Genomic DNA, 27005 nt, shown 5'->3' with positions numbered 1-27005 from the left:
TGGGGCTGTGGGAGGACGTGGTCTCCTGGGGTGCTACGCTGCCCTCCTCTGGGTCTCCTGAGAGCGTGGTCACCTCAGGGCCTTTGCACTGGATCATCCTGTGTGGGATCTCCGGGCCCGGGTCCCCCCTGCCCCCAAGGGGAGGGCTTCCTGGAGGCCAGTCCCAGCAGCCCCTCCCTGCTGGCTCCCACAAGACTTGTTCTCATTGACTCATTCATTGTGCCTTTGTGTCCACCATCGTCCCCAGGAGACTGGGCCCCTGGAGGCAGCGCTCTGGCCCCCGTGCCCTCCGCACATCACTGGGCTCATGACAGGCTGACACACGATGGGCCGGGTCGAGTGTGTTTATTATTCGGGGTCTGTGGCGGGTGTGGACCCTTGCCGCCCTGTCTCCTGGAGCTCCATGGTCCCCTCTGGCATCCGCACGGAGGACCGGGCCTCAGCGGCTCCGGGGGGGCTGTTGTCGAGACCAGGGGAGCGGCCCCCCATCTGGCAGTCTCTGCTGGGTGGTGAGTTCGGCCCGTGTGAGGCGCCGGGTGGCCCAGGGACAGGTGCACGGCTCAGGGTCCCCTGTGTGGTGTGGCCCTGGTGACGTCGGGCACCCCTGTAGGGGCATGTCAGTCATCAACGAGCCCGGGATCCGGGGCGGTGGGGGGTGCGGCGCCCGCGGGGTCTCCGTTCGCCCGGAGCTCGCCATCAAACCCTGTCTGCTGTAGTCTGCTCAGCCCGAGAGGCCTCTGGACCCTGGGGTCAGCCAGCCAGAGGGCATCGGGACTTGTCCGAGACCCGGGGCCTCTCTGCACACTCGGACAACCGGTGCCGCGACCGGGGGGCAGGACCCCCTCGGGTGTTAGGACTCTGGTTCCTGCAGCCCCTCACCCTCAGGAGAGGCCCCCACGGCTGACCCCCTCCCCCCACGCACCTCGTCAGACCCTCAGTCACGTGGAGGGCAGGGTCACAGCTTCGGCCCCCGCCCTCTGGGTGAAGTGCCAGAGGGTCACAGAGGAACAGGTCCCGCCGGCCCGGGACCGCCCACCCCACGGGCCACATCCACTCGGCACCCTAAGCCGGAGCTCTGGATGTCACAGGTGTCACTCGCCCCGGCCTGAGCTGCTGGCCCGCTCTCTGCCCGGGGCCTGCGCCCGAGGGGCCGCCTGACCTGTGGGGTGCGAGTTGGCCGTCCAGGAAAGAACCCGCGGGGCACAGGGATCCCCCAGGGCCGGGGCTCCACGTGGGCGCCGGGCGCAGGCCCCTGGCCACCTGGTCTGCCCTGCTCCGCTCGGAGCCCCTTTCCCTGTGGCTGGAGGATGTCCTGCTGGTCCCTGGGAAGTCCCGGGGGTGGGGACTAGGGAGGGCGGTGACCTGAGGACGTGCCGAGGGCCCTGGACGGGGCTGGCCCAGGCGGAGACCCACCCGGGGGGCTCTAGCCCGCCAGCCCCCACACGTGCCAGCAGCCGGCTGGGGGACGTCGTGTTGTCAGCTCACCCCTCCCTGGGGCCCCTTCCCGGGCTGGGCCCCCGAGCTCCGAGTGGCCCTGGTGGGGGTTGTTGCCAAGCCTCGCAGAGGTGGGTGGGGGCGCCGCGTGGGGCCCGGTCCCTAAACCCCGTTCCTGGGCGCCCCGCCCCCCGGCTGTTTACCTGCGGACTGTGGCCTGTGCCTCCCGGGAGGTCCCTCCCTGTGGAATGCGGCCCCGCCCGTGCCTGGAGTCCGGCCTCCTCTCTGGAGGGTTGCTCTGGGCAGGGTGGCCGGCTGCTGACCCTTCACGGGAACAGAGCCCGCGACAAACACGACGTCTGAGGAAACGCAGGTCCTGCCCCTGGGAGGGGCCGCCTGAGTCTGACGTGAAGGGACCCTTTGCTGGTGGCACCGGGCACTCGGTGGGTGTCTGGGCAGCGTCCCGGGGAGAAGCACAGAAGAGCTGAGCCCCCTCCAGGCAGGGGAACGTGCTCCAGAGCTGGGGGCCAGGAGGTGGCCCCACTTGTGACACGTTGGGGTCAGAAGGCCTGTGAATGGTCGTAGAGGCCAGGCCACCCGCGCCGTGCACCCACCACTGGCTTCGAGGTGCCTGCCGTGCACGGCGGGGGCTCTTGTGGTGTCTGTTGGGTCCCCAGGTCCCCGGACACCATGCAGGTCATACCCCCACCCGTGCTGTCCCTCTGTGCCCTGCACCGTCACTCCACAACGCCTCGTTGAAGCCGTCCTTCTGGGACTGCGTGTGGCTGGGAGGGCAGCTGGGCCGTGAGCCGTCAGGCGCCCCCAACCCGAGGACTGCATGGGAGGACGTGGCAGGTGTCCCTCCTGTGGGGTCCCTCTGTGTTCGGCTCTCAGTGGCCGCCAGGCCCTCCTCAGGCCAGCCTCACGGAGCTGGTGGCGGAGGGGGACGGGCCTGGCCGTCAGGTGAGCCATAAAACCAGTGTCCCGGACCCCACGCTAATTAAACCTCGGCCGGCGGCACGGGGCCCTGGGCTCTTGGCTGGGCTCCAACTAGGTAACACGGCGTTCTTGGCCTTGGCCCGCGGGGACCCTCGCTGTGCCCTGTGTCTCCCCCCGTGAGGCTGTGGGAGGCCCTCTGCGGACTTCAGGCCAGCCTTTTCCTGTGAGAGGAGAGGGTCCTCGGTAGGTCCCTGAGTTTCTTAACTTCGTAAACCGTGAGGGGCTCCTGTGGCCGTTTCTCCCCCCACCCCGCCCGTGGCTGGTGCCCCTGTCCCCGGGTCGGCGTCTGGCAGGTCCCACCCCAGGACTGTGCGGCGCTCTGGGGGCCAGAGGCCCAAACGGCCGGCGTGTGGCCAGTGCTGGAGTTGCTAAGGGACAGAGTGCCAGGCCCCTCGGCAGAGCTCTCTGGGTGGGGTGCCGTGGGGCGTACTCTGCAAAGCATCTCTGGGGGGCGGTGGGCAGGTATTGGGGCGTCTGAGTGGAGCCTGGTCCCAGGAGGTCTGCGGGTGTGGCGGGCACACCCCTCACTCCCCTCCCGCCCCTGTGCTCCGAGGTTCTGACCTCTAACCCTGCCTTCCTGGCCTTTCTGTGACCACAGATCTTGTCTCTAGAGGGTACGGGGTGCTTGCTTGGGTGGGGCCAGCTCACTCCCGGGCCCTAGGCCCACCTCCCCACCTTCCTCTTCCAGAAAGATCCAAACCTTTGGTCACCTCGGGTCAGGGTCTGGTCCCAGCTTGGGGACATGCTGCAGCTGTGGAGGCCGGCGGGCCCTGCTACCCGGGCAGCTCCAGCAGAGGGCAAGGGACAGCCCCTATGCCACGTCTGTCCTCCTCCTCCTCCTCCTCCTCCTCCCCCGCCCGCCCCTGGCACAGGCCAGCAGGGTGTTACGGGCTTCTCCTCCGAGCCAAGTAAGGCAGGGTGAGCACAGCCTGGGGGACAGCAGGCAGGGGGAGGGTGGCGGGGCTGGGACCAGGACCCCCGCCCTGGGTTGGCAGCTGTCACCTGGGACTCTGACCTCCCGTCCCTGGGCTCCACCTGGCCTCCTAGGGGCTTGGCCCTGCTGGCCGCAGATGGCAGAGCTGGAGGTGTGGCCCCGGGCCAGGAGCCCCGGGTCTCGTCCCGCCCGCTGCCGCAGTGCCCTGGGGCCTCAGGTGACTCAGGCCCTTCCCAGCGGCAGCCCCTGGCGTGAAAGGAGAGCCCAGGTCACACGTCTGTCCCCTCCCACGCTGTTCCCGCCAGGCTTTTCTCTTTGGGGTCACTTCACTTGAGATCAAGTCCAGGACATGTGAGAATGTTCTCCCTAAGAGGAGGGAGACTCCCAGGGCCAAGGACCCTCCTGCACGGGCAAACGCCAACAGCAACTGGGCATAGACCTTTCCGGGACTGTTTGTACATCTACGAGCCCGAATCGGGCTTCTGTTTCTGTTCTTCTCAAGAGGAATCCTGTGCGTGGACAGCTGGCTGCCACGTCCCACGGTGCCCGGCCAGCCCCCTCCTGCCACATGCTGGGCACCGTGCCCACGGCCTCGGTCCCCGGAGGGGCTCAGCGGGATCCCTGTCACGTAGCAGCCGAGGACGCGGGCACAGGGAGGCCTGTCTCCCGTAGAGCTGGGCAGAGCCACCAGATTTCAGACCCGGCCCTTTGGGTCCCATTTTCACCAGGGGGGAGACCGAGGCCCAGAGGGGGGTGGGGACGAGTTTGCTTGTCCATGGCGCTCTTCCTCCCAGACCACTGGGCTGGCGGCCTCAGCCCTTCTTCCTGTGACCCAGCAGCCCAGCCGGGGTGCTCAGGGCCTCACCCCTGCAGGGCACAGCTCGCAGAGGAGGAAGTGCCCCTCCCTCTGCCGTCCCGGCCGCCCCTGAGCCCGCAGCTGCCTCCTCAGACCTGCTGGTCCCGCACTGGACCCCACCCCCCACCCCCGGCCCTTCCTGACCTGCACCGAGGGTCACTGGGCCTGCACCGTTTCCGAGTGGCAGGGGGTCAGCGCCGGTCCCCGGGAGCCCCTCAGCTTCCTCACCTGCAAAGTAGAGGCAGCCATCCTGCCCGTTGTAGGTGCCCGGGACAGTGCTGGCTGTGGCTCGTCCACCCTGCCCAGGCCCCTCGGCCTCCCCCTGGGACACTGTGCTTCCCGCTTGTGACACTGGTGTGGGCTGTGGCTGGAAGTCAGAGCCCCCGCCCCGTGTCAGCCGTGGTGCCCGTGAGCCCTGGTCCCCGTGCCCACGCCGGCCACCGCCTTCCCACCCTGCTCCGCTCTGCTTGTGTCGCGGCCCGTGGCTCAGCCTGGCCATGTTTGTTTCCTCCCCGCCAGTGGTGCCGGCCACGCCCCCCGCAGGGTCACTGAGGACCCTGCCGGCAGGTGAAGCGCCCGCCCGTCCCCCCGCCCCCACTTCCACGTGCAGACGTCTCGTCCACCCTGCTCTATAGATGGGGAGACGGAGGCTCGGAGCTCCGGCTCCCTCAGGAGGGAAGGGGTGGGGAAGGTCTGGGCAGTCTCCCGCCACCTGCCACCGGCCAGCCCCAGGGGACAAGGCCCAAGACCCGGGAGCCTGATCCGCAGCGTGGGCCCGGTGTGGGCCTCCGCGTGGCGTGAGCGGAGCAGTGTGTGATCGGCCCCGAACCTCCCCTCCCCTTCCTGACCTGCACCGGCCGAGACCCCACTTCCCTCATCGACAGGCCGAGCGTCCGATGGACCGCTTGCTGGATGGGACTGCGGGGCTGTGCGGGGCTGCGTGAGGGTCTGTAAAGGGTTAAGCATGCGCTGGCGCGAGGGTGAGGGGGCCTGGCAGGAGGGAGTCCTTTCCTGCCGGGCAGGGCTCTCTTCCCCCACCCCCAACCTATTGTTCCTGGCTCAGGAAAAGGCATATTTCCCCCATGAGGTCACAGGCCAGCCAGGGCTGCTCTCTTGGGGAGGTGGGAGCTGCCTGGGCAGGGGGCGGGGGGGCCTGTCCCTCCAGCCGGTTCTTCCTTCTCTGCTTCCAGCCTGGGGCTGACGGGCACCTCCTCCACCCTTCCCCGTCTTGGCCGGCCTTCAAGGCCAAGAGAAATGCCACCTCCTCCAGGCCGCCTCCTCTGCCTGCACAGGCACAGTGAGGCCACGTTCACGGCACTCAGCCCGGCGGCCTCGATGGCCGCGCGGAGGGGCCCAGAAGGCCCGGATGGGGAGCCAGGAGTCCAGAGCTAAGCCCCGGCCGCCGCCACCACGGAAGCCTTTCCTCTCTGAGGCCCGCGTCCTCCTCTGGACGGAGCGCATCGCGAGCGCTGGCCCGAGTTCCGCTGTCGAGGCCGGTTTGCCCGTGCTCCCTTGCTGGCCTCTTGCCCCGTCCCCAGTCCCTGCTCCCCGGGGAGGGTGGCCGGCCCGGCCCGGACCCAAGCCCCCTCTGCCACTCCGCCCACTGGAGGCAGCGGGCCCGGCTTTCCCCCACTCACGTCCCCTGGGCCGGCGTCACCCGCCCGCCTGGTGCCAGCTTCGGCGGACGAGTGAGGGACGGCAGCCGGGCCTCTGCGAGCTGGCACCCTGCGGTGGGTGGCCGGCCGAGACCTCCCGGCACCTGGGAGCCTCGTCGGTGTAGCTGGGAAGCCGTCTCCCACCTGGCTGTGTGCGGAGCCCAGACCGGACCTTCTGCCGGGCAGATCACGCGTGCTGAATTCGAGGGCCGCGGTGGGTCCCTCGCGGGGCCGGGCCACCCGGCAGTGCCCCGCCGGCCGCGCCTCTGGCTCTCCATCTCCAATTTCCTGCTTCGGGCAGATAAGCTTCTCAGAGATTCTTTCCCTTCTGCTCGGCCTGGTGTGGGAGAGGCCGGGGGCCGTTTCCCACACTCTCCGGCTCCGGCCCGCCTGGCCCTCAGGTTCTGGTTCCTGACATCCTTCGCTGAACTCAAATGTTTATTTTCTTATTTTGGTAAAAGACACAGAACATAGGGGCGCCTGGCTGGTTCAGTCGGTAGAACATGCAACTTTTTTTTTTTTTTATTTTTTTAAATGTTTATTTTTGAGAGAGAGAGAGAGAGAGAGAGACAGACAGACAGCTTGAGGGGGGGAGGGGCAGAGAAAAAGGGAGACACAGGATCTGAAGCAGGCTCCACGTGAATTCAGGTCCCATGTTGGGTGTAGAGATGACTTAAAAAAAATTAGGGGTCCCTGGGGGGCTCAGTTGGCTCAGGTCATGGTCTCTCGGTTCCTGGGTTCGAGCCCCACGTCAGGCTCTGCTGACAGCTGGGAGGCTGGAGCCTGTTTCGGATTCTGTGTCTCTCTCTCTCTGACCCCCCCCCCCCCCTTGTGCTCTCACTCGCGCTCTCTTTCTCTCTCAAAAATAAATATTAAAAAAAAAAAAAGACCCGGAACATGAAATTGATCATCTTAACCGTTTTTTTTTTTTTTTTAACGTTTATTTATTATTGAGAGTGAGAGAGAAACACAGAGTATGAGCAGGGGAAGGGCAGAGAGGGGGAGACACAGAATCGGAAGCAGGCTCCAGGCTCTGAGCGGTCAGCACAGAGCCCGGCGCGGGGCTCGAACTCACAGACTGCGAGATCGTGACCTGAGCTGAAGTCAGTCGCTCAACCAACTGAGCCACCGGGGCGCCCCTAACCGTTTTTAAGTGTGTGGTGCAGTGGTTCAGGTGCAGTGTCCATACTGTGCAGCCGTCCCCACCACCCAGCCTCAGAACTTTCCATCTCCCCCAAGCTCCACATCCAGGAAGCACCACCGTCCCCTCCGTCATCCTGGCCTCAGGGTCCTGCTCCCCTAGAAACTGCTTCTGCCCCCAGGAGCCTCTACCCGCGGCCCCGTGCCCGGGGCCGGAGCGGGGGAGCCTCTGGGAGGTCACGGGGTGCGTGGTGGGGGAGGGGTCGAGGACAGGGGTGCAGGCGGCCGGGGCGTCGGGAGGATGGACGTGGCTTGGCTGGGACGAGGGAGCGCCACCCTCTCTGGGGAGCCGTGGCGGGTCGCCGTGGCTCAGAGAGACGACCTGGGGGCTGGGAAGTGCGGCCCTTGGTGCACAAAGAGGAACGTGAGGAGCCTTTGCCGTAAACGCATTTCCCTCCTGCCTCCTGGGCCGGGTCGGATGGATTTTTTTTAACGAAAATGTGTGCTTGCTGTACAACGTCGTATTTCTGGTCGAGCCGGTGCCACGGCCAGTGTGTGATGGAGGGGGCGGTGCCCAGGCTTGGGGCGGCTCCTGGTGTGGGAGGTGACCTGGAGCGCCCCCCCTGGGGTTCCTGGGGCCTCCGCGAGGCTGGGGTGATAGGAGGGGCTTAGTCAGCGGTGGGTGGGACGGACTCGAACCCCGGCCCTACACCTGGTCCTCCGTTCAGTGTGGCCCTCGGATGACCCTTCAGGCAGGACGTGTGAACCCCGTCGCACAGACGTGGGAACAGAGGCCTGGAGCTGCCCACGGCTGCACGGTCAAGGGTCTGCCCCCCAGGCCGCGGCCCCTCCTGCCCTCCCCCGCAGCTTCTCTGCTTGCCCAAGGTCCCGGCCTGGGTGAGGGCCTTGGGCCCCCAGACAAGGCGAGGACAGGGGACAGGCAGAGGTGTGCACAGCCCCTGCTGGTGACCACAAGCCTGGGCGTGTCGGCAGGTTCCCCCGGGTCTCAGCGGCCTGTGTTCTCCGGGAGCTCCTCCTTCGTCGAGGCCTCCAGGGGTAGGAGGGGCTCCAGCTAAGGCCTGTCTGAACAGGAAGGGGGGCAGAACGGACCCCGGAGGAGACCTGTGACCCCCCCCCCCCCCCCACCGAGGGAAGAGGGATCTCCGTCGCCACCTGGTGACCGAAGGCGCAGACCTGGCCATGCCCCCAGGGGGTCCCCCTGCTCGAGACTCAGGTCGGGTCACTGGCCTCCTCCCTGAGGCACTGTTATTCTAGCCTATCCTTTTCCCAGAGCAGATGCCACCCCTGCGCCCCCCCCCCCCGCCCCCCCAGGAGGCGGTCTGTGCAGCCAGATGGGCAAGTTCGAGTCAGCTTGTTTGGGCTCTGGCTGTCCACACGGCTGCCACCCGGACGTCCGAGTCCTTGCGGGGTCGTGGCTCACGCTTGGGGGCCTGGGGCGGGGGGCAGAGAGTAGGTCCCGGGACAGCTTGTAAACTCTGCCTCTGGCGGAAAGTAGAGCTCCGTCGGCTTAGCCACACGCGTCTGAGCCGCGAGGCCGGGTTGCTCAGGAGGGGACGGGTTCGTGGTAGGCGCCGGTGCCCTCGGCGGGCTGCGCCGTCCTCCCGGGCCGCTTGCCGCCGGAGGTGGTGGAGGAACGGGTGGCAGGGACGGCTCCGCCCCGGGGGCCCCTCCAGTGGTGCCCACCTGCCCTGCCAGCCCGCTCTTGGGCACCCCAGGAAAGGCTGAGTGGGCCCCCGGTTCCCTGGCGACGACGCCCACATCACAGGCCTTGGTTCCCGGGGCCCGGCCCAGCTCCGGGTCCCCCGGCCCCCCGGCCGCCCTCGGTCAAGGTAGTGTCCAGCTGTGCGGGGTGGAGGGCGTGGGGTCGAGGGCAAAGGCGGGGACAGGCCGTGGGCACACGCGTGGCTCTCAGAGGCGGAGACAGGAGCCAGGCCGCCGGCTGGGAGCCCCACGATCCCGCTCACGGAGAAGTGGGGCCGAGAGGCCGCGGGGTGGCCGACGTGTCCCCATGAGCACGCGAGGTAGGGCTCTGAGCGCTGCGGAGGTCAGTTGTGCTGTGCGCACCTGAAACTATAGAATTTTACAAAGGAAGGAAAGTCAGCCACGTTGTCACTGTCCGCCCGTGGGGGGAGGTCACCCCTCGGTGCCCCTGAGACACGGGCGGACAGGACGAGGCCCAAGCTTCTGCATGAGAGGATCACAACGTGGGACGTTGGTAAAACGAACTGGTTGTAGGAGGACAGTGTGACATTGTGTGTGCTGAGTGACGGGTGACATGTGTGGGGACACGGCATGACAGCGGACATGTGCTCTGACGGGTGACACGTGTTTGGGGATACGGCGTGACAGCGGGCATGTGCTCTGAGCGACAGGTGACGTGTGTGATCTGGACACGGTGTGACAGCGTGAATCCTGAGCGATGGGTGACGTGCCACACGCTAAGTGAGGTTGCTCACACGTGGAAGGAGGCAGCCGGCCTCACAGGGTGACAAGCAGGCAGCGTCTGGGGGGGATGCTCTGTGGGGGCCGTACCGAGGCCCGGGGTTAGAGCGATGCTTAACGGGGATGTCCAGTGGACTGGGGGGGACGATGTTGGGGGCTTGATGTCAGGGGGGATTATGTCCGGGTGATATTTAGGGGGTGAGGTCTGGGGTGATATTTGGGGGGCGGCGTCTGGGGGTGTCCGGGGCACGGGCTGGGCGCCCTGCGTGGCCGAGCTGACCGCCCTCTCCTCCCCTGCAGCCTGCCTGTGCCGCTTCAACGCCCTGTCTCTGGTCTACCTGCTGTTTCTGCTGCTGTTGCCCTGGTTCCCGGGCCCCTCTCCGCACAGCGTCCCAGGTAAGGGCTGGCAAAGTGGCTTCTGCCGGGGGGGGGGGGGGGGGGGGGGGGCTCGTCCACAGGACCAGCCGGGCCTCCAGGGGCCGGGGTGCCGCCGCGTGCTCCCCGGAGGCCCCGGGCAGTTCAACGGCCGGGGTAGAGGAAGGGTGGTCCCAAGCTCCGTTGTTTTTCATTGTCGACCTTTGGCTAAGTTCAGAATCTTTTCTCTCGCCGTGTGTTCTGGGGTCTTGGACGGATCCCCCCTTGTCCCTGGTCCCTGGGGCTTTCCGGGCACTGTGAGACGGGCCGTCTTCCTGTGGGCGCCCTCTCCTGTTCCCCACGCACCCCCCCCAGAAACACTGTGCCGGTTGAGGCTGCGGCCGACCCCTTATATCCAGCCGCCCCTGCCCCCACCCCCTGAAGTCAGGCTCCTGCCGTCTGCGCGAGCTCCGTGGGGTTCGGGTTCTCGCCAGCCACCCCGTCGTGTGGGTAGCTGGGCACTCGAGGCCCCGTCTGGGGTCCTGAGCCCCTGGAGGGTGGGCACGTAGTCTCCTGTGTCCACCAGGCACACAGACGTGGGGAACCCAGCAGGGGCTGTGCCCACAGGAGGGTCTGGTCTGGAGGCGGGCTCACGGCGCGGAGCCATCCCAGAAGGCCGTCGCCCCGTCTCGGGAGCCCCGTGCGGGAGGGCAGGCAGGCCCGCTGGGAACAGGTGTGGGCCTGCAGCCAGGTGACACGGGGACAGATGGAGTCCAAACTCTCACCCTGGGCTCCTGCCGCCTCTGTCCGCCTGCATCAGCGTCCATACCTGTCCCAGCTGTTCGGGGAGGGCAGTGCTCAGGGACCTGCCCCACAGGCTGCTCTGCCTCCCGTGGGTGGGAAGGTCCCCTCGGAGCTGGAGGGGGGACGGGCCCCCGGGCTTGAGTGAGGGTCCCCGGGAGAAGCCGGCCGTCAGCAGCATGAGCGCCAGCGCCCGGCAGAGATGGGTGAAAAAGTAGCCCCGGCCGGGCCGAGGTCCGTGTTGGCCGTGACAGCTGAGGACCCGTGAAGGGAGGCAGGCCACAGGCGCCGCCTTCTGAGGCGCGGGGTGTAGCTGCTGGCTGCTTCTGGGCCTCGGAGGCGTCTGAGCCTCTTGTGGCCGCTGGAGCACAGCCTCGTCCCTCGGGCGGGGGGTCGGGAGACCAGCACGGGCCTCGCGGGCCGGCATCGGTGTCACGGGCCCCGTTTCCTTCTGGAGGCTCCCGGGAGGACCCGTTTCCTCAACTTTCCCGGCTTCTAGAGGCATCCACGGCCCCTCCCTCCGTCGCCCAAGCCAGCAATGGCCCGTCGAGTGTCCCCTCGTCACGTTGACTCTGGCCCTCCCGCCCCCGTCCACCGTTAGGACCCTGTGGTGACACTGGCCTTCCCTGGGGGTCCAAGGTCAGCCCCTGTTTTCAGGTCGGCTGCTTGGCAGCCTTGGTTCCCCTCTGCCCTGTAAGGAAGCGTGTTCACGGGGTCCGGGGATTGGGGTGTGGACATCGAGGGAGGGGGCAGGTGTCATTCTGCCCCCTACAGGCTGGCTGGTCACCCCTCCCTAGCCTGTGACATCTGGTCCAGCTCAGGCCGCAGGGTCTATACCTCCCACAGGTCCTCCCCCGCCCGGCGCCCCCTCTTCCTCCCATCCGTCCGTCCGTCCGTCAGGCCCACCATCCGTCCACCCGTGGAGCCAGTGCCTGTGTTCGCAGGCCCCCCGATGGGCAGTGGGGGGAGGGGTCCGCTGGGCAAGGGGTAGGGAGCGCTGCGGAGACTTTCCTGCCTGACCTCCGTCTGTCCATCTGTCCACCCTCAGCGGCCCTTCAGGAGCAGGGAGGCTGCCCGGATTTTCCGAGTGGGAGAGAGGAAAGCAGGGAGGTGCCCGAGCGCCTGGCATCGGGTTAGGGCTGGCTCGGAGGCTGGACATCTGGCGGAAGGTCTGACGCGCCTGGGCCCCGAGGGTGCTGACCCCTGCCCCCGTCCCCTGTCCCTGTGCCTGGGGGTCAGGGCCGGGCCATCTGCTTCACATTTAGGGACTCAACACCTGTCCCGCCTCAGGACAAAGCCCACCCCGGGGCTGGCCCCGCCCTGCGGTACTCCTGCCCTCTCCCTGGGGGTGGATGGCAGTGTGAGTCCCCAGGGACTCCTGTCACCCTCCTGCCGCCTCCTGTGAGGAGAACCTCCTTCCCAGGGCTCGGGGCTCAGGCTCGTGGGGTGCCCCCTGTCCTGTCCCCTTCCTACCCCCACGTCTCTGGAGCCTTCTGGGTGTGACGGCGGGCGCTCCTCCCCCAGCTTCTTAGCACTCTTCCTGGAATATCCCCAGGAGCCGCTCCAAGGGTCCCCCTCCCCCCAGCCCCGTGCACCCAGGGGCCGGGTCCCATCAGGAGATGGGGCATCTGCAAACAACTGGACCCAAGAGGGTGTGCGAGTGAGGCCTTTGGGGGTGGGTGGGTGGGTGAGGAAGGAAGGCCCAGAGGGCTGAAGGGCGGTGGTCGACAAGGTACCCTCCCTGCCGAAGGCAGGGACGCCCCACAGTGTGGGGGATGGAGCCGCCGCTATCAGGGCGGTTTTGGGGGCCGCAAGCCCGGGATTCCTGCTGCGGGTCAGATTCTTTGTACAGACCCCCTCTGGGAAGCCCCTCCCGCTGCCTCTGCCCCCCGGGTCCATAGCCCGCCAGCCCCACTTCCTGGAGAGCCCGACCCCCTGGTCCTTTAGGGTGGGTGGTTTCTGCGCGCCTCTCCCTGCCGCGGACACGGTGGGGGTCGTGCCCTGTGTGCGCAGGCCTCGAGTGGCCGGGCGAGTGGCGTTCGGGCCCCGGGACAGGAGCTGGCCGAACCTTCTGGGCCCCCCAGCGCCCCTTCCCCGCCCGCTCCCAGCTCTCGGGGCCCAACCTCACAATCCTCAGGGGTTGCTCCTCTGCCCACCCCGCCCCTGGCAGGTTCAGGAGCCCCTCGCCCGCCCCCCCCCCCATGCCGTCCTCCCGCCGCCCGAGCCGAGCTCAGGTGGGCAGTGTAGGAGATTGTCCAGGTTGGTTGGTGGTGTTGGCCAGATGCGCCGGGCCTCCTGCCCCTCCTTGCCCCTCCCTGCCCCTCCTGCCCCTCCTGGCCCTCCCTGCCCCTCCCTGCCCCTCCCTGCCCCTCCCTGCCCCTCCCTGCCTCTCCCTGCTTCTCCCTGCCTCTCCCTGCTTCTCCCTGCCTCTCCCACGACTGGCTTAGCCAGCCCCCACCTGGCAGGGAGCTACAGCCACACGGCCAGCGCCCTGGCCCCTTTGGCTTGGCGGTGGCCTGTGGTCTGGGACATGGCGTGCCCACCCGAGAAGTGAACTAGGTATGAGGAGGGGCAGATGACGAGGGGAGTGGTGACAGCTGGCGCTTTGCCAGAGGTCCAAGAGGGGCCAGACGGGACGACAGGCAGGGGCGGGGGCGCCCTCCCGCCCAGGGGTCTCGAGCCTTGGCCTCGCCCCTCTGACCCCCGGGTTCTTGCGTGTGCGAGGAGCCCAGCAGCCTGGCTCTTGAGGCTTCGGCTCCCGTAGCGCCCGAGGCCGGCCTGGGCATCCACGGGGGCGGCCAGGTGCTCCCCCACTGCCTCCTGGTGGGACCTCCTAGGTGTGCAGGGGAGGGGCTGCCCGGGCGAGCAGGGCCGAGGGGGGTTGGCCTGGAGGGAAGCTCAGCCTTCTCGGCCCCTCGCCCCCGCAGGCTCCTGGCAGCGGGGCACAGCGGTGGCTCCCCGCAGGCTCCCGCACAGCTGCCCACAGGTAGCCCGACCCTTCCTCCTGACGGGAGGCCCGTGGCCTCCCCCTGCTCTTGGCCCGGTGCTCTGAGCAGAGCCGGCCCGGCCAGGGCCGACGGCCAGACGTTCCGTTCATTTTCCATTTCTCCTTCCCAGTGCTCCGTGGCCCCACCCTGCCCTCCCCTTCGCTCACCCCTGCCCTACCGAGGGTCGGGGGCCGGGAGGGACCTAGAAACGAGTGTCAGCGAAGCCGTCCAAGTCCTGCCTGGGCCGCCCCCGGGAGCCCCTCGCCCCCTCTGAGTCTCAGCCAAGTGAGGTGGGGCGGTGCGTGGGCAAGGGCCGGCCCCGGCCTCCCCGGCGGGTGCGCTCACACGGCACTCCAGGGGTCTCACCCGCTGGGCCACCCCTGGGCGAGGGGACACGATTGAGCAGGGGCTCCGAGCGTGCCAGCCTTGGGCAGGAGAGAGGGACGCCTCTGTCCCCGAGCCAGGGATCCGTTGGTGGCACAGTGAGGATCTGGGGCACGCCGCGCACAGCCCGAGTCCTGAGACGGGGCTCGAGCTCAGCGTGGGGCCCTCAGGGTCTCCGTTCCTTGCACGGAGGGTGAGCTGCTCACCGCTCAGAGCAGGGTGACCCCAGGGCTCCACGAGTCCTCCCCGGGCGCAGGGTCCGGCCCCGGTTGTGGGGCCACATCTCTCCAGGGGCAAGGCACACGGGGCGCTCGTGTGGGCCTGTCCCTGCCCGAGCTTGGGGTCTCCTGGCCCGGCTCCCAGACTCCGGTGGGATGTGGGTCCCCCAGGACGGACGGAAGAAGGCCCTGTGCTAGCCTCGCCCCTGCCCTCTCTGCCCGCAGGTCACACTGGTCGCCTCCTCCGAGCCCTGCTGCTTTTCAGCCTCCTCTTCCTGGCAGCCCACCTGGCCTTCCAGATATGCCTGCACACCGTGCCCCGCCTGGACCAGCTCCTGGGGCCAAGCTGTGAGTTTCCACTGGGACCTGGGAAGGGGGTGCCCGGGACAGCTAGCTGGGGGCCAGGGGAGAGGGAGGGGCTACCGCGGCCCCAGGAAAGGCCGGCCGCCCCGCCTCAGCAGGCTTTGCCTAATATGGGCCGGCCCCCGAGCCCGTCCACGATTTCTGTTCAGCCCACGTGGGCCGTGTTAAGAGCCAGTGACACTTGGCCTGGGGCTGGGCCGAGTGAGGCACGGTGCTAATTCTGGACCCCGAAATCTGGCCCTCGGGGCAGCCTTGGCCTTCTAGGCCCTTCTCTCTGTCAGCATCTTCCTCTGGCACCTGGAAATGTGGCCGTGGGCACCAAGGGCCCTCAGTGCCCTGCCCCCCCCCGCCCCCCACTGCCCCGGGCCCCTCATCCTGCGGGCAGTTTCCAGCCGGCACCCACCCTCCCGGCTCCGGAAAGGAGTGGCCTCAGCGCCCTGGACTCCAGACATGTGAACCGCGGGCGCCCAGTCCCCACAGCTGGCGTTGCCTGGCTTGGCTCCCCCGCCCTGCCCGGGCTCCTGATTTCGGGTGACTGTGTCCACACCGCCGTCGAGAAGGGGGTGTGGAGCGGAGTCCAGGGCCAGGTGGGCGTGCCGGTCCTGCTGCGTGGGAGACGGGCCTCCCACGCGGACCCCGAGGAGCCGTGGCCTCGGCTGGGGGTTTTGAGTGCCCAGCCTGGGCTCCTGGCCGCGAATCCCCACTCTGCAGACAGACCTCCGGGCCTTCGGCCCCCTGGCTTTGGCTGGCTGAGCCTCAGTTTCCCTGCTAGTAGAGGCAGCCCAGAGGCCAGGTGTTTGGTGATTCCTGGCAGGGCTGTGGGGCACCGCCTGACCCCGTCCCCCCGTGCCTCTCTCCGCAGGCAGCCCCTGGCAGATCCTGTCCCAGCACGTAGGGGTGACGAGGTAAGCCCTCTCCCTGCCTGGGGCCTCCAGTCCCTGGGGTCCCCCCTTCCCTTCCTGTCCCCACCCTCACCCCCCCGCTGCCTGGCACCTGCCCTCCTGACCGATCGGTGGGCACTTGCTGCCCCTTCGCAGGCTGGACCTGAAGGACATCCCCAATGCCGTCCGGCTGGTGGCCCCCGACCTGGGTGTCCTGGTGGTCTCAGCCGTGTGCCTCGGCCTCTGTGGGCGCCTGGCACGGGAAGCCCGGCGGAGCCAGCCCGCCCAGGAGCAGGTGAGGGCCGTCGGTGGGCCGGGTGCCCACGTGCTGGGGGCGGGGCCTTCTTGGTCCTTGCGGCCGTTGGAGGACTCTGAGATTATTTCATTTTTAGACAAACGTGCACTTTTTAGTTTTAAGAGTCGGTTTGTGTCCATTACGGAGAGCTGAGGCCTCAGGGGTGAGAGAAGGCGTGTGTCCCGTTCCTGGGGCGAGGGGCTACCCTGTGAGCCCCTCAGCCTGTGTGTTTGCCAGACCCGGTCCTAGGAGGGTTCCATCTCGGGGGAACTTGTGGGGACCCCACGCGTGTCTGTACCTTAAGAAACCGTTCCTGGAGGCCACGGGGCAGTGGGGAGTCGGCAGTGCAGGGGGCCGACCTCCTGGCCGTCAGGGGGCACCAAGGGTGGACGCCACTCCCGAGGGAGTGTCGATGGCCTCTAGGCACGGGGTGGGGGGTGGCGGAGGTCCTGATCTAGAGACTGTCCTTGGGGTGTCCTGCTCTGGGAGCTTTCCCTCAGCATCAGGCGTGAGGGTCAGGGCCCCTGATGTCCCCCATGGCTGAAGCCTGAGTGCCCTACTGCCCCCCCACGAGGGCTGTGGTCTCGAGCCCCGCCTGGCCTCCCACACATGGCCTCAGCCTTGGAGCGGCAGGGTCCGGGCCCCGGGGCTCCGTGGGATCTGTGACTGTCCGGGACCCTGCCACAAGTGTCCCCTGCCAGGGAGGCCCCAGGGCCTGTAGGCTCCTCCCACCCACCTCTGCAGGTCAGGGGTGACCCAGGCTGCCCTGCCCCTACCCCACGGGGCCAGGCTAGGATCCCACTTTCAGAGGGTGTAACGGGAGCCTGGAGGTCAGGTCGCTTTTCCAGGCACTTGTGGCGGTCGAGCCAGGGTTGGGACCATCCTGCCGCCTGCCCTCGGGTCACCCTTTTCCTGGTGACCCCTCTCTACTCCCACAGGCACGTGGGCCCCAGTGAGCCGCGGGCGGGAGCCACTGTGTGGGCCCCAGGGACACTGTGTGTGCCCTAGGGAGCTGTGGATGGGAGCCACTGTGTGGGCCCCAGGGAGCCGTGGATGCCTCTGCTTTCCTTGTTGGCGGAGTCAGGGCTTCCTGGAACGGCTCTGCCAGGAAGGGGCCAGACTCGATCCTGAAATCTGGGGTAGGACAGGAGGGGGCCAGCCACCCATGTTGCCTACACCCTCACAGCACAGCGCTGCCCTGGTCGCTCGGGGGGCTGGACTCCGGTCTGCCCGGCGACCGGGACAGGTCACCTTCCTGTGGGTGTCCTCGGTGGCAAATGAGAGAGCCTGTGCCGTCTTGCTGGCCGGGGTGGCCGGTGTAGACAGACCTCAGAGCGAGGGGCTGGGGGTACCCTCCGCAGGCGTGTCTTAAAGCCCAGAGCCACCCACACGTACGCGGGACAGCGTACGAGTGCAGCCGTGCATCCTGACACGATGTCACGTGCCTCTGCACGCACGCTCTGAGGGGGTGGCGCAGGGGGAGGGACAGAGAGAGGAAACTTGTGCTAAGCCTCCTGTGGCCGCCTGAGGGGCCTGCCGAGTCGGGGCTGGAGCCAGGGCTGGCCGGCTGGACGCCCCGAGCACCTGCCTGTCCCCCCAGCGGCTGCCTCCGTCCCCCCCTCGCAGACGCTGACTCCTCAGAGGCTGGCGGACACTTTCCCAGGGCCTCGGCCAGCTGTGCGCGGGTGGGAACTCAGGCCTGGCTGCTGTGCCTGCCCGCGAACGCCTCCTCCACCCCTCAGGGCCCCGCGCCCCCTGCTCTGAATTCTGGGGTCCCAGCCGTCCCGCGCCCCAGGTCCCCTGGCCTGCCCCCGCCCCTGCTTCTGATCACTGCTCAGGGACTCCTCCCTATGGCCTCCCCACTCCCTTCCTGCCCTGTGAGGGCAGCACCTTTCTGGTCCCACCCCCATCTGGCAGACGGGAAACAGACTCAGAGAGGTTAGGTGACTTACCCAAGGCCGCACAGCCAGGAGGTACGAGCTGGGACACGGGCAGGTCGCCTGGCTCCTGTGTACTTAGTCTGGACGCCGAGTGCCACCCCCTGGGAGAGGCCCGGGCGTGGCATCCAACGTGTAGGTGGGACATGGGGGGGAGCGGGGCTGGGCGTCCAGGAAACGGCTCCGTTCTGGGAAACCTTTGAGTGGAACCGGGGATGGAGGCCCGGTCTCTGTGCGGCCTGGCGGGCCCGCCTGCCCCTGGCTCTCCAGGAGCCCCACAGGCAGCAGAAAGGGAGCGGGGTCAAACCGGGTGCCCCTCACGGTCTGCTCCGCGCCCCTGTTTCTCTACCCACGAGGAAAGTGCTGCTTCAGCCACGAGAACCGTGAGGCACAGACGTGAGGGTGCTCTGTAAACTGTGAAGGGCGGTGACATGGTGTATTTTCCCTAAAAATCAGCACTCGGGCCTCTCAGGACCCAGGGGCTTCGAGGGCGTATGCCGGAATCTGCGGGGCCTGCCCTGCCCTGGGGGGGTCCCCCTGATCTAGAAAGGGAGGTAAAGAGGCACTTGCGGGGTTCCGGAATAACCCGGGGCCAGCTGTCACCACGGGCCGGGGCCGGGCCCCACCTCCAGGAGGGCCTGTGAACTCGAGGGAGGCCTCCTCCCCGCTTGTGTGGCCCGAGTGCCGTGCACCTGACCTCTGCCCCTCCCCACGACCTCGGCAGGACGATGAGGACAGGGAAGCGGACGCCGGCTCCCCGGCGGGGCCTCGCGGAGCCCCCGTGCCGGCCCCCAAGCAGAGGTCTCGGCTGGCCACCCGGTTCCAGGTCACGGCCCACTGGCTGCTGGTGGCCGCCGGACGGACGCTGGCCATCCTGCTGCTGGCGCTGGCAGGTACCCGCTGGGCAAGGGGCAGGGGCCCCGGCACCAACCGGCACGCGGGGAGGGGTCTCGGCAGCCCGTCCGGCTCCCCACCGGCCGTCACGCCTCCGCCCCGTCCCGCAGGCATCGCCCAGCCCTCGGCCTTCTCCGGCGTCTATTTCCTGGTCTTCCTGGCCACCTGCACCTGGTGGGCCTGCCACTTTCCCATCGGCCCCCTGGGCTCCAGCACGCTCTGTGTCATAGTGGGCTGCTTCGGCGCCGGCCACCTCATCTGCGTCTACTGCTACCAGACGCCCTTCGCCCAGGCCGTGCTGCCCCCGGCCGGCATCTGGGCCAGGTGAGGCCTGCCTGCGCCGGCCCCCTCCCCCCTCCCCTCCCCTCCCCCCCCTCCTCCCCTGTCCGCTCCCCTCCTTTCCCCCCCCTCCCCCCCTCCCCCCTCCCCTCCTTTCCCCCCCTCCTCCCCTCCCCCCTCCCCTCCTTTCCCCCCCTCCTCCCCTCCCCCCTCCCCTCCTTTCCCCCCCTCCTCCCCTCCCCCCTCCCCTCCTTTCCCCCCCTCCTCCCCTCCCCCCTCCCCTCCTTTCCCCCCCTCCTCCCCTCCCACGGCCTGGCCCTGGCTTCCCGCGGCCCTGCTCAGCGGCTCGCCTTCTCTGGGCAGGGTGTTCGGCCTCAAGGCCTTGGTGACCTATAGCAACTGCTCCGGTCCCAACGTGCTGGTCCTCGATACCAGCCACGACTGGCCCGTGTACGTGAGCCCCGGCGTCCTGCTGCTCCTCTACTACACCGTGACCTCACTCCTCAAGCTGTGCACACACCAGCCCCTGGACCAGGTGGGTTTCCTGGGCCAGCGCCCCCCCCCCCCCGGGGCCCACCCCACCCCCCCCCCGCTCCGGGCAGCTTGCTGGGGCCGGGGGCTGAGCTCCGTGCCGGTCCCCGCAGAGGAAGGAGGCGGCCGGGCGTGACGAGGAGCAGGAGGTGGAACTGACTCACGTGGATCAGTGGCCCCAGGGCCGGGCCAGGGCTGCGGCCACCAAGGAGGAGGGCGCCACCCAGGTAAGGAGCCCGCGCCCAGCCGTGGTGCCGGAGCCTGCCCGCCCCCGGGCTCGGCTCACCGGGGCTCGGCTTGCCTCTGCAGCGCGTGCCGCCCACGACCACGGGGCCAGACTGGGAGACCGACAGCTGCACCGTGCACGACCTGACCGGCCACAGCCCCGTCCGGCAGCGCCCCCGTGAGTGCCACGCTGCCCGTGGCTGCCCGGGGACGCCACCTGCCGCAGGCACGCTGGTGCTGCCCCCTGGTGGCCGCCGGGTGGTGTTGCCCTGCTGACCTCTCCAGCAGTGCCGTCTGGGGCCAACCCTGCCCGGGGCCAGGATGTGGGGTCCGGCCGCTGCCTGAGACCTTGCCGGACCTCCTGGTGTCCCACCCCCTCCCCACTTGCCTCCCGGTTCCCAGAGGGCTGGACCGCGCCCCGTGGGCTGGCCCTGTGGTCCATGCGGTCAGCCGCCTCCTGGGTGGATGTGCCTGAGAGCCGCTGTGTCCACAGCGGCCCCGTGGGGAGGGCGGGGCGCTTTTCTCTTTCTCCTGAGGCTCGATTTCCATTTTGCGCGAAGCAGGAGGCGAAATCGCCGGCCTCCACAGCTGGCACCCTGGGGACTTGCCCCGTGGACAGAGCCGGACGGGAGTCGGGGCCATTTTGTCCGACCTGTCCTTTCACGGTCTTGGAAACCAAGATGTGGAGCGGGGTGAGGACTGCCCCGGGTCCCGCGACACGCCGGGGACAGTGTCAGTCGGGAGCCCGGTCCTTTGCCGGCGTTTTCTGCCCCCGCTGGCCACCGGCAGAATTATTGGGCAGAGTCTCCTGTGGGTGAGGGGCTCCGGCCCGTTGATGTTGGAACTGCCCCGGCTGGGGTCTGGCCCTCTGGTGACCTCTGACCCCCACCCCTCAGTGCACCCCAGGCTGTCGGAGCCTAGAGACGTGTCTCCGCTGCACGGTCTGGGCCATCTCATCATGGACCAGAGCTACGTGTGCGCCCTCATCGCCATGATGGTAAGGAGCGGCTGGCCTGGGCAGGCCCGTCCGGGGGGCCCTCGCTGCTGGTTCCGTCGTGATGTTCTGGGGGGCGGATGGCGGCCTGAGCTCCGCAGAACCTGGTGCCTCGTTGCCAGAAACGGAGCCGTGGCCTGCCGGGCCGAGAGCCACGCCGTGGGTGCGCGTGTGCGCGTGCACACGGGTAGCGGGTGGGCGCGTACGGGAACGTGTGCCCTGTGCCGTGTGCGTGCCCCCGGCCCACCGGCCCCCCGGCCCCCCGGCCCCGCCGTCCAGGTGTGGAGTATCACCTACCACAGCTGGCTGACCTTCGTGCTGCTGCTCTGGGCCTGCCTCATCTGGACGGTGCGCAGTCGTCACCAGCTGGCCATGCTCTGCTCCCCCTTCATCCTGCTCTACGGGCTGGCGCTGTGCGGGCTCCGCTACGTGTGGGCCATGGACCTGCGTCCCGAGCTGCCCACCACCCTGGGCCCCGTCAGCCTGCGTCAGCTGGGGCTGGAGCACACCCGCTACCCTTGCCTGGACCTTGGCGCCATGGTGAGTGCGTGCGGGGCCTGCGCTTCCCGCACGAGCACCCGTGACGGCGTGGAGTCCGCTGTCCGGCTGTCACCACGGGGTCCCCTCGGGCCGGTCCAGAGCGGTGACCGAACAAGTGTCGGGGGGACGAACGATGACCCTGTGTCGTCGGGGGCGCCGTCCCTGGGTCCCTGACGCGGGTTCCCCTAATGTCACACGTCCCCCCGGCGTCTGGCCCCGGGTGCCCCGTCTGCGTCCCGCACGCCAGAGCGTTGCCGGGTCCGGACGTCTGTGCCGGGTCGCGTGTCGTCCCGGGAGCTGTGCGCGCGCGCACGTACGCGTGAGGTCACGGGGGCTTGAGTACGCGCGCCCGCGTCCGCGCTCGTACGCGACAGGGTCCGACCGTGCCCCCGGGGAGGCGGGCACCGGCACCAAGGGGCTATCCCCTGGGCCCTTGGCTGTGGGAGGGGCGCCGGGCCGCCGGGCCTTGGTGACACCCCCGCCCCGCCCCGCCCCGCCCCGCCCAGCTGCTGTACAACCTGACCTTCTGGCTCCTGCTGCGCCAGTTCGTGAAGGAGAAGCTGCTAAGGAGGGCCAAGAGTGCTGCCGGCCTGCTGGGGGTCGCCGTGGCCGACCCAGGTGAGGGGCCGGCCGGGGGTCGCCGCGGGGGTCGCCGCGGCCCGCCGAGGTGAGGGGCGGGGGGCGGTCGGGGAGCGGTGCCCCCCGCCCGGCCCCGAAGCCATGCCCCGGCTGCCCCCCCCCCCCGGCCCGGCCCGCAGAGCCCACGCGGACGCGGACGCTGCTCCGGAGCCTGGGCGAGCTGGTCACGGGCCTGTACGCCAAGTGCTGGATCTACGTGTGCGCCGGCATGTTCATCGTGGTCAGCTTTGCCGGCCGCCTCGTCGTCTACAAGATCGTGTACATGCTCCTCTTCCTGCTGTGCCTCACGCTCTTCCAGGTAGTGGGCGGGCGGGGGCGGGGGCGGGGGCGGGGCGGCGGGGGGCGCCCAGGCCGGGCCTCACCGCTCGCCGCCCGGCAGGTGTACTACAGCCTGTGGAGGAAGCTGCTCAAGGCGTTCTGGTGGCTCGTGGTGGCCTACACCATGCTGGTGCTCAGCGCCGTCTACACCTTCCAGTTCCGGGACTTCCCCACGTACTGGCGCAACCTGACCGGCCTCACGGACGAGCAGTGAGCCGGCGGGCGGGCGGGCGGGCGGGCGGGGGGCGCGTCCCGGCGTGGGGCCCTCCCCGGCCCCGTCTGACCGCCGCCCCTCGCGCCAGGCTGGCGGACCTGGGTCTGGAGCAGTTCAGCGTGTCCGAGCTCTTCTCCAGCATCCTGGTCCCCGGCTTCTTCCTGCTGGCCTGCATCCTGCAGCTGCATTATTTCCACCAGCCCTTCATGCGGCTCACCGACCTGGGGCGCGCGCCCCCGCCCGGCGCCCACCCCCCGCGCTGGGCTCGAAGGTGCGCCCGCCCCCCACGGCCGGCCCCTCTCCCTCCGCTGCCCCTGGGCGTGCGGACTCGGGTGCAGGCTCCCGGGGGCCCGGGGTCCGCAGCGTGTATCGCCCTCCCCACACCCGCCCAGGGAAGGGCCTCATCCCCCCCGGGAAGGGACGGAGGCCGCTGGGTTCGGACGGGAGGGCCCGGAGCGGGGCGACGGCCTCAGCAGCCCCCTCGGACACGGCGGGCCCGCGGTGCTGGGTGTTCCTCCGGCCTTCGGGGCACGGGGGCAGCACATCGGCCGGGCCCCGGGGGAGGCCTCCGTCAGCCCCCGGGGTCTGGGGCGAGGAGTGACGCCTTGGGGCCCACCCTAGGCAGGACGCGGTCAGCGGGACCCCGCTGCTGCAGGAGGAGGAGGAGGTGGCCAGGGAGGAGGGACCGAGCGGGGCCGGCCCCCAGCGGGCCGTGCAGGGCCCCGAAGGTGAGTCAGACCGGCAGGCGTGGGGTCCCTTCACCCGGACCCCTGCGAGCGCCGGGCCCGGGGACCCTGGTCCCCGAGCCCTCACGGCCCCCCTCCCACAGCCGCCGCCAGCAAGTGGGGCCTGGTGGCCGAGCGGCTGCTGGACCTGGCTGACCGCTTCTCCGAGGTCCTCACCCGCGTGCAGGCGTTGGCGTGGCGCCTGCTGGAGCTGCACGTCCTCAAGCTGGTGGCCCTGTACACCGTGTGGGTGGCCCTGAAGGAGGTAAGGGAGGGGCGGGGCGCCTCCTTTTTCTGCAGCGGGCTCCCCTAGAGGCCGGGACCCTCGGGTGGCAGATCGCAGGGCCCCTGGGGAGGTGCCGCCCCGCCCCAGCCCCCCACCCCCCCCCCCCCCCCCCCCCCCCCCCGCCCCCCTGCCTTCCAGGTGTCGGTGATGAACCTGCTTCTGGTCGTGCTGTGGGCCTTCGCCCTGCCCTACCCCCGCTTCCGGCCCATGGCCTCCTGCCTGTCCACCGTGTGGACCTGTATCATCATCGTGTGCAAGATGCTGTATCAGCTGAAGGTCGTCAGCCCGCACGAATACTCCAGCAACTGTACCGAGGTGTGCGGGCGGCCAGGCCGCGCGGGGGAGCCCGCCAGGCCTCCTCTCTGTTCCCCTCCCCTCGCCCCTGCCCGTGGCCTCCTCGTCCCCAGACGCCCCGTCCCCGTCCCCACCGAGGTCGGTCAGAGTTGAAGGCCACACGCGTCCTGGGAGGGTGTGGTCCGGCCCCGTCTGGAGTTGTGGCTGGGGCGGGGGGGGGGGGGGGGGGGGGGTCGTCCCTGGGGTGGGTGTCAGCTCCCAGGTGGGAACAGGTGCTGATTCTCCCCTCCCCCAGCCCCTCCCCAACAGCACCAACCTGCAGAAAACGGAGATCAAGCAGTCCCTGCTGTACCGGGGACCCGTCGACCCTGCCAACTGGTTTGGGGTCCGGAAGGGCTTCCCGAACCTGGGCTACATCCAGGTGAGTGCGGTGCTGGGGGGCGGGGGGGGGGGGGGGCGGCCTGCCCGTGTCCCCCTCCCCAGGCGAGTGCGGGGCCAGGGGGCGGGGGGGGGCGGCCTGACCGTGTCCCCCTCCCCAGAACCACCTGCTGGTCCTGCTGCTGCTGGTGTTCGAGGCCATTGTGTACCGGCGCCAGGAGCACCACCGTCGGCAGCACCAGCCGGCCCCGCTGCCTGCCCAGGCCGTCTGTGCCGACGGCACCCGCCAGCGGCTGGACCAGGATCTTCTCAGCTGCTTCAAGTACTTTGTCAACTTCTTTTTCTACAAATTTGGGCTGGAGGTGAGGCCCAGCGTCAGCCCTCACCCCTTACCTGGGCAGGGCTGAGGGTCCGCGTCCCTCTCCGCGGGGCCTCTGCAACTTGCTGGCCCTTGGGGGCCACCCGGGGGGGGGGGCACAGAACACACACCTCTGAGGGCCGGACCCCCGGGGCTCAGTCGGCGTGTCCTTGGAGCGTAAGCTCGGGGGCTGGACCCTGACTGGAGACTGGGTCAGAGTCTCCACTGAGCCTTGGAACCTCCTGAGATGTGGTTCCCGCCTGCCCGCCCCCCCCCACCCGCCCCCCCCACCCCCACACGGCGGACACGTGTCCAGCTCTCCCTGCCTCCACGACAGCAGTGTGGGCCGTGGTGAACTTGGGCCGCTGTCCCCACTGTGCTCTGAGCCTTCCCGGCTGGAGGTGGGACCCAGGAGTTCCCCCCAGCAGCTCACTGTGCACCCCGTCCCCGCCGCCCCCAGATCTGCTTCCTGATGGCCGTGAACGTGATTGGGCAGCGCATGAATTTCATGGTCATCCTGCACGGCTGCTGGCTGGTGGCCATTCTTACCCGCCGGCACCGCGGAGCCATCGCCCGCCTCTGGCCCAACTACTGTCTGTTCCTGGCATTGTTCTTCCTGTACCAGTACCTGCTGTGCCTGGGCATCCCCCCGGCCCTGTGCCTCGGTGAGCCGGCGGCCGTGGGCAAGCTGCGAGGGTGCTTCCCCCCCCCCCCCCCGCCCAGGGCCTCCCCTGCCCCCTTCCTCGGACCCTGACGGCTGCAGCATCCCTGGGGGGGAGGGTGGGGCGCTGGCCACCCTCTCGACGCTTTGCATCCATTCCCTTTTTTTCCCCAACATTCTATTTTGAGAAATTTGGAACGATCAGAAAAGGTGGAGGTAGAGAGTAGGGAGCAGCCAGACCCCGCGACCCGGGGCAGGGGCCACGCTCCACAGTCCCTCCCGCACAAGCCTGGCTTTGGCCTCATCCTCCGGGGGTGGCCCTGGTGGCTTTTGGGTCCGATACAGGACCCCACGTCTGCCCTCGGCTGCGCTCTGCTCTCGTGCCCTCTGGTCTGGGCGAGGTTTCGGGAGGGGGCCGGTGGGCGAAGCCACGTTTGTCGGGCGGTTCCTGCTTTGGCGGGTGTGGCCGTGTCCTGTCCTGGGAGTGCACTTGTCGACGTGGCCCTTCCGTGTCTGCGGCCCAGGTGGTGTCGCGTCCGCCCGCTCCGGAGTGCGCCGCGGGCGGGACCCGTAGGACCGCTGTTGTCCCTTGATCCCGGCGCGCTGGTCACGTGGCTTTCTCTCACGTGTTCCTCGACCGACCGCGGGCCCCGGGACGTCTTCCACCGCCACGGCGGCTCCCAGTTGGCCCCCGGAGCCCCTGAAGCTGCTCTGAAGCTTGAGCCGTGGTTGTGTGGGTGGTGACGGTGGGGGAGGCCGTGGGCCAAGTCCTTGCCCTGCGCGGCCACCAACGACCTGACCGCTCCCGACTGTGGCTTTTCCAGAATGTCTTGGAAACCAACCACAGGGCGCGTTACCAAACGCGTTCCAGGTTCTCCCGTCCTCGTCCCCGCCTTGTCTCCTGTTTTGTGTGCTGGCTTCTGACTTTGGACGCGGACTTGCAAAAGTAGCTCCCTGACGTGAGCCTGACGCAACCCGGTGCGGGAGCTCAGGCGTGCGCGCTGGTGCGGCTCTCGCCGCGGCCCCGTGCGTGCGCCCGTGTGTCGGTGCCGGGCAGCTCCCCGCGTCTTCGCCTTTCAGCACCTTGGGACTTTTGAGGGGCGCTGGGCTGTGACCCTGGGGGTAGTCTGCTGTCCTCGTGAGACCGGGTGACAGGGCCCTCTGGCGGCTGGGACGTGTGCGTCTCTGTGCCTCACACGGGGCCAGTGTCTCCTGTCCGGTGCCGTTCTGTCACTCGGGTGCCGGGCTGGCTGTGGGGTGTCTCCCCCGAGACTCGGCACACGGCCTGTTTCTCCTGGACCTTTCCGGCTAACTGCAGCCTCCGCGGCGGGTCCCGCTGCGGGAATTTCTCTCGGTTTTCTAGCGGTGGCTTTCTGTGTCTCAGAGTTATGGGTGGGCATCTTCCGTAAAGATCTCCGTCCCGCTGATTTGTTCAGTTGCGAATTTATATCCGTATGGGCTCTGGATGCTGCTGTTTTCGGTTCCACTGGAGGCCTGGCGTCCTCTTCTCACTGGTCCATGTGGGCACCGCATTGGCCCTGGGAGTCCCCGCCCCCAGCGTCCTCTCCCTGTTCCCCCCCCATCCTCTCCCCACCCCAGCTGTTCCCGCCCCCGGAGTCCTCTCTCCACCCCCAGCCTGTCCCCACCCCACAGAGTGCTCTCCCGCCCCCCCCCCCCCAGGCTTCTCCACCCTGCGCCCCGAGTCTGCGGTCCTGCGGGCCCTTTGCAGTCCCGATGTCCGTCCCAGTGCTGAACTAGGACCGCACCCCATGTCGCCGGGGGCTGGCTTGTTTCGTTTGGCGAACGCGCTGGGTGTGGTGCTTCCTGTTCCTCTCTGCCCGCTGAGGACTGGCGGTGCCCTGCACGAGCCCATCTCCCCTCCGGCCCCTGGAAGGCCGCCGGTTTCTCACGTGGGGCTCTCTGGAGTAGCGGGGCCAGGAGCGTCGGGGTGCAGGGCTGTGTCTGGGC

At 69.0% G+C, this 27005-nt stretch overlaps 1 protein-coding gene across 6 annotated transcripts in view; it reads left to right on the top strand.

Annotated features, from left to right (window-relative positions):
• PIEZO1 (piezo type mechanosensitive ion channel component 1) overlaps positions 1-27005 on the top strand; it is a 54210-nt gene that overhangs the window by 16344 nt on the left and 10861 nt on the right. For 3 of the 6 annotated variants that reach the window (XM_042970587.1, XM_042970585.1, XM_042970584.1), the window contains exons 2-22: positions 9782-9877; positions 14451-14573; positions 15451-15493; positions 15626-15764; positions 18426-18594; positions 18706-18919; positions 19238-19409; positions 19519-19632; positions 19715-19856; positions 20194-20627; positions 20904-21164; positions 21671-21782; positions 21923-22101; positions 22183-22331; positions 22424-22606; positions 22957-23063; positions 23165-23325; positions 23485-23661; positions 23936-24061; positions 24180-24380; positions 24837-25041. In XM_042970587.1, the coding sequence (XP_042826521.1) occupies positions 9782-9877; positions 14451-14573; positions 15451-15493; positions 15626-15764; positions 18426-18594; positions 18706-18919; positions 19238-19409; positions 19519-19632; positions 19715-19856; positions 20194-20627; positions 20904-21164; positions 21671-21782; positions 21923-22101; positions 22183-22331; positions 22424-22606; positions 22957-23063; positions 23165-23325; positions 23485-23661; positions 23936-24061; positions 24180-24380; positions 24837-25041 (3507 nt within the window). The remainder of the gene's footprint in view (positions 1-9781; positions 9878-14450; positions 14574-15450; positions 15494-15625; positions 15765-18425; positions 18595-18705; positions 18920-19237; positions 19410-19518; positions 19633-19714; positions 19857-20193; positions 20628-20903; positions 21165-21670; positions 21783-21922; positions 22102-22182; positions 22332-22423; positions 22607-22956; positions 23064-23164; positions 23326-23484; positions 23662-23935; positions 24062-24179; positions 24381-24836; positions 25042-27005) is intronic. The other 3 variants (XM_042970588.1, XM_042970589.1, XM_042970586.1) reach the window with 3 other exon arrangements.

Source organism: Panthera tigris, chromosome E2 (assembly GCF_018350195.1).
Source record: "Panthera tigris isolate Pti1 chromosome E2, P.tigris_Pti1_mat1.1, whole genome shotgun sequence".
Classification (NCBI taxonomy): domain Eukaryota; kingdom Metazoa; phylum Chordata; class Mammalia; order Carnivora; family Felidae; genus Panthera; species Panthera tigris.
This window is presented reverse-complemented; position numbering and strand designations above follow the sequence as displayed.